The following is a 5,709-nucleotide window of genomic DNA, read 5'->3' on the forward strand; positions in this document are numbered from 1 at the left end:
CTGCTTCTTTCTGATGTAGCCCAGGGCTGGAGGAGGCAGTCTGGGAAGTTCCGTCTCTTTTTCATGTTATCTTACGAGGTCTCTTTTCTTCATTCTCCGTTCAACAAATGGTTGCTGCCCAAGGCTGACTGTGCCCACCCCCAACCCCTGCTGGCCAGGGTCAATGTCTGTGTCTCTGGTCTTTCCAGAAGTCTTCCATGGCCACCTTCGTCCCCACCCTCCAGAGGAATCTGAAATCGCATGTGCTCCCTGGCCCCCACAGCCCCTGCCTCTCCCAGAGCAGCAGTACCTAAGCCTCAGTGCACTCCAAGAATTGAAACCCTTGGTCTGCTGCCCCTCCCCACCAGAATGTTTCTCTCCCATTCTTACCCACTCAAGGCCCTTTCAGTAGCCCCTTGGAGTATTCTCTTCCTACATACTGGGGCAACTTCCAAACTCATCACCCTTCTGAGGGGTGGGGGAAAGACCCCCACCACATTGGGGGAGCAGTCCCCCAAGGACAGGACAGGCTCCAGATGCCCATGCACACGGGAACACTGCCTTACGCATGGGAGTCCCAGAAGAAGGGGTGATTTCTTTCCCCACCTTAGTTACCCAGCTCTCAGCAGCTGGCTACGCCATCAGGACCCAGCCAGGGCATCCCCCCTCCTGGCCTGAGGGCCAGCTCCCCATCCTGAAAAACCTGTCTGCTCTCCCCACCCCTTTGAGGCTATAGGGCCCAAGGGGCAGGTTGGACTGGATTCCCCTCCAGCCCCTCCCACCCCCAGGACAAAATCAGCCACCCCAGGGGCAGGGCCTCACTTGCCTCAGGAACCCCAGCCTGCCAGCACCTATTCCACCTCCCAGCCCAGCATGGCACCCCTGCTGCCCATCCGGACCCTGCCCTTGATCCTGATTCTGCTGGCTGTGTTGTCCCCAGGGACTGCAGGTCTCTTCCATCTCTGGTAGGGGTGGGAAGGGGGCTGGGGGCCTGGAGAGGGAGCACTGTACCTTCCAGGGCTGTCAAAGAGAGGTCTGGACAGTTGGGAGTCAGGGCTGGTGATGGCAGTGACTGGGTATCAGACACTGGGCTCAGGGCACACTCCTGATCCTCCTCCAGACCTAGGAGGCAGAGAGGTGTGGGCAAGGATCTGAGGCTGTGGGGAGGGGTGAGGTTGGGCGCTGCCCAACTCCTGGCATCCAGGATCTGGCTCTGGGGACCGCTTGGTGGAGGGTGCAGCTTCTGCAGCCCAAGCCTGCCACCTAGTGGTCATACTGGCACAGGCCTGGCTGTTCTGCCCAGGGTTCACAGAGTGGAAAGGGAGATGGCTCCAATGGGACCGGGCCAGATCTGTTGGCCAGGAGGGGTCAGTCCCCATCGGAGCTCCCTCCTGCCTCCCATCAGACTTCAACATCTCAAGCCTCTCTGGTCTGTTGTCCCCGGCGCTAACGGAGAGACTGCTGGTTGCCTTGCCCCCCTGTCACCTCACAGGAGGCAATGCCACACTGATAGTCCGGAGAGCCAATGACAGCAAAGGTCTGCTACCTTCTCCCAAGGCATCCCTCTAGTCCCCAAAGACCCCTTCCTGCGACACCCCCTGCACCCCTTTCCCCATTCATTTTTTCCTGTCCACCCCTCTCCTGGGGCACCCACACTCTAAAAGCTGCCCCTTCTCTTTGGGGCCTCCAGAAACTTGACCCAGTCTTCCCCTCCCCCCACTTCTGTCCAGTGGTGACATCCAGCTTTGTGGTGCCTCCGTGCCGTGGGCGCAGGGAACTGGTGAGTGTGGTGGACAGTGGTGCTGGCTTCACAGTCACTCGGCTCAGTGCATACCAGGTGACAAACCTCGTGCCAGGAACCAAATACTAGTAGGTACTGGGCCCAGCCTGGGGCACCTAGGGAAGGGGGTGCAGGAAGAGAAGCTAGTGTGGGGGAGATCTGGTGGGCATGGGGAGAGGGTTAGGGCACAGCAAAAGGGGGTGAAAGCTGGGCCTCTTGGAGGAGTGCACATAGGGGAGACACAGCTGTGAGAGTAGGTGGCCCAGGCTGGAGCCCCTCTTCCTGTAAGTCCCAGATACTCACTGAGGGTTCTCTACTCTCTCCCAAACCACAAAAGCATTTCCTACCTAGTGAAGAAGGGGACAGCCACTGAATCCAGCAGAGAGATCCCAATGTCCACACTCCCTCGTAAGTAACACTCCCGCCTCCCTTTCCCATCTCAGCGGCCACAAACGCTTCCCTGACCATTCCTGCCTCATCCCCAGTCTGGGTGGCCTGTGCCTCCCCATGCGCCCTCAGGGCCCCTGCTTACCTCTATCCTAGCACAGAGCCTACGGCATGGCTACTGTACACTCAGCTAAAGGTTCCTCGTGGGCAGGGACTGTGTTCTCTTAACTTTTCCTCAGCGGCTGACATAGGAGATGCTTCATAAATGTCTATGTGATGGGTGTTTGGATCCATCAGCTGGTTGGCTGGTTGGTTGGTTGGTTGGTTGGTTGGTTGGTTGGCTGGCTGGCTGGCTGGCTGGCTGGTTGGCTGGCTGGCTCGCTGGTCTGTTGGCTAGATGAGTGTGAGGCCGTGAGCCTCAGGCAGGCTTGGGGCCTCTCCCGCCCATAGTGGCCTCCCCTCTCCCTCTTTTGACAGGGAGGACCATGGAATCCATTGGGCTGGGCATGGCCCGCACAGGGGGCATGGTGGTCATCACGGTGCTGCTCTCCGTTGCCATGTTCCTGCTGGTGCTGGGCTTCATCATTGCCCTGGCACTGGGCTCCCACAAGTGAGGAGGTCTGCCTGGAGCAGCGGCTTCTCCAGGAAGCCCAGGGCACCGTCCGGCTCTCCAGCCCACCTGCTCCCAGGCCCCAGGCCTGTGGCTCCCTTGGTGCCCTCGCCTCCTCCTCCTGCCCTCCTCTCCCCTAGAGCCTTCTCCTCGCTCTGTCCCTCTCCTTGCCCCCAGTGCCTCACCTTCCAACACTCCGTTATTCCTCTCACCCCACTCCTGTCAGAGTTGACTTTCCTCCCATTTTACCACTTTAAACACCCCCATAACAATTCCCCCATCCTTCAGTGAACTAAGTCCCTATAATAAAGGCTGAGGCTGCATCTGCCATGTGTGTTTCCCTTTAGTGGGCTCTACCTTGGCTCAAAGCTGTGGAATCTATGTCCAAGCTGCAGGTGCTCCCGGTCCCCTCCCTGCCCCACAGCCCAGAGTTGCTTTTCCCATGAGGCAGGCAGGGGCCAGATAAGAGCCCAGGAGTCAGAGTTCTCAGACATGCCAGGGCTGTGGGTTTGGCAGCATCCACAGCACACAGTGGGCCACCCAACCAGGAGTGCAGGTCAGGGCAGAAGCTGGGGCTGGTGCCCCATGTGGAGGCCTGGAGGCCTGGGGGTGGGGGTGGGGGGCAGGCAGAGCAAGGGAAGTGCTGGGGAAAAGAGGAGAGGATCTGTCTGGGAAAAGACAGGCCAGGTGCAGTGGCTCATGCCTGTAATCCCACCACTTTGGGAGGCCAAGGTGGTCAGCTGGCTTGAGGTCAGGAGTTTGAGACCAGCCTGGCCAACATGATGAAACCCCGTCTCTACTAAATATACAAAAAAAAAAAAAAATAGCCAGGCATTCGGGCAGGTGCCTATAATCCCAGCTACATCCCAGCTCTCATCCCAGTGGCTGAGGCACAAGAATCGCTTGAACCCAGGAAGTGGAGGTTGCAGTGAGCCAAGATCACACCACTGCACTCCAGCCTGGATGACGGAGTGAGACCCTGTCTCAAAAAAAAAAAAAAAAAAGACAAAGACGAGGCCATCAGGCTGAGACCCAAGAACGGGGCATTGGGGTCGGGAGGAGAGAAGAAGAGGCTAAAAGTATTCTAGGAGGTGAGAACGAAAGCAGAAGAACCCTGGTTGGAGTGGGCCAAGAGTGGAACAGCCTAGTACTGAGGGAAAAAGGCAGGAGTGGCCACCTTCCTTCACTTTTGTCCTCTGCAGTATATAATATATTCTTTTTAAGGATCAGTGATCTTTGCATTGTACTTAGGGTAAAGACCTTCAAGGCCAGGCCTGATCCCCTAACTGTTCCTCAGCTCTTACCAGGTTCCCTCCAATTTCCCAGGCTCCCTCTTGCCTCAGGACCTTTGCACAACTATTCCATATGCCCACACTGATCTTGGCACCACCCCCCAACACCTCCATTCTGGTTTGCATAGTTAGCTTACTGTCCCTTCTCCAGGGAAGCCTTCTCTGACCTCCATTTTCTCCTATTTGGTTGGGTTCCACTCTCCTGTCTTTCATAGTATTACCATGGTTTATAACCATGTGTTTGTGTTATTATTTCGTTGTCTCTCCCATCAGACTGTAAGCAGTTGCTTTGCTCCCAAGGGGATATGGTATCTTTGCTCCACAGTGCCTGGGGCACAGCAGATACTCAATAAATGCTTGCTGAATAAGTGAACAAACAAATGCACAAATGAATGAACCAGCCTCTAAAGAGGACAGAGCTGGGAAAGTGCCCAAAAGAAAGAGGAAGGAAAGGAAGGAAGAAAGGAAGAAAGAGAGAGAGAGAGAAAGAAAGAAAAAGAGAGAGAGAGAAAGCAAGCAAGCAAGCAAGCCGGGCACAGTGGCTCATGCCTGAAATCCTAGTACTTCGGGAGGCCGAGGCGAGAGGGTTGCTTGAGCCCAGGAGACCAGCCTGGACAACAAGGCAAAACCCCATCGCTCTGTCGCTCTGACACCCAGGCTGGAGTGCAGTGTCTCAATTTTAGCTCACTGCAGTCTCAAAATCCTGGGCTCAAGCAATCCTTCCACCTCAGGTCTCTGCATAGCTAGAAATACAGCTGTGTACCACCATACCCAGCTAACGTTTAAATGTTTTTGTAGAGATGGCATCTCACTGTGTTGCCTAGGCTGGTCTCAAACGACACTCTTGCCTTAGCCTCTCAAAGTGCTGGTGTTATGGGATCTCTGGGGTGTCAACTTTTCTGGCTGGAAACCTCTGTGGCCATGACGTCTTTGCCTGAGTTCTTGTCATGCATCCAGGAAGAATGAAGTATGCAGACAAGTGAAGGGTGAAGAAAAGGGTTTTTTTGTTTGTTTGTTTTGAGACAGAGTTTCGCTCCTCTTGCCCAGGCTGGAATGCAATGGTGCCATCTCGGCTCACCGCAACCTCTGCCTCCCAGGTTCAAGCAATTCTCCTGCCTCAGCCTCCTGAGTAGGTGGGATTACAGGCATGTGCCATCATGCCCAGCTAATTTTGTATTTTTAGTAGAAACAGGGTTTCTCCATGTTGGTCAGGCTGGTCTCAAACTCCCAATCTCACGTGCTCTACCCACCTTGGCCTCCCAAAGTGCTGGGATTCAGTTGTGAGCCACCACACCAGGCCAGAGAGTTTTATTTAAAGTTAGAACAGCTTGGAGGAGTGCTCAGCTCCTAGCAGAGAGGAGGCCCTGGAGAAGGTGGCTCCTCTCTGCAGACAAGTCATTTCAATGTCTCTGCAGGTCTCTGAAGCTCTCAGAAGAGAGGGTAGCTCCTCTCTGCCAGCAGGTCGTCTCTACAGCTCTCAGCAGAGAGGGTACACCCTCCGCAGCTGGTTGTCCCATTGTCACCTGCTATCAGCAGAAAGGGTACTCCTTTCTGCAGCTGGTCGTCAAGTCCCATTGTCTCTCTGCCCTCTTCATCCTCTGGCCATCCTCTGCCCTGCTCTGGCTGAGCCCAGGGCTTTTATGGACATCAGAGGGGAGAAA

At 55.5% G+C, this 5,709-nt stretch overlaps 1 protein-coding gene across 1 annotated transcript; it reads left to right on the forward strand.

The window, feature by feature from the left end:
• The first annotated feature begins 799 nt into the window (after positions 1-799).
• On the forward strand, positions 800-3,079 carry UPK2 (uroplakin 2). Its single transcript, XM_002822563.2, has 5 exons — positions 800-928; positions 1,385-1,516; positions 1,710-1,848; positions 2,097-2,167; positions 2,624-3,079. Exons 1-5 carry the CDS (start codon positions 853-855, stop codon positions 2,758-2,760), a joined length of 555 nt encoding a protein of 184 aa, XP_002822609.1. The 5' UTR covers positions 800-852; the 3' UTR covers positions 2,761-3,079.
• Positions 3,080-5,709: the final 2,630 nt, after the last annotated feature.

Source organism: Pongo abelii, chromosome 9 (genome assembly GCF_028885655.2).
Source record: "Pongo abelii isolate AG06213 chromosome 9, NHGRI_mPonAbe1-v2.0_pri, whole genome shotgun sequence".
Taxonomy (NCBI): domain Eukaryota; kingdom Metazoa; phylum Chordata; class Mammalia; order Primates; family Hominidae; genus Pongo; species Pongo abelii.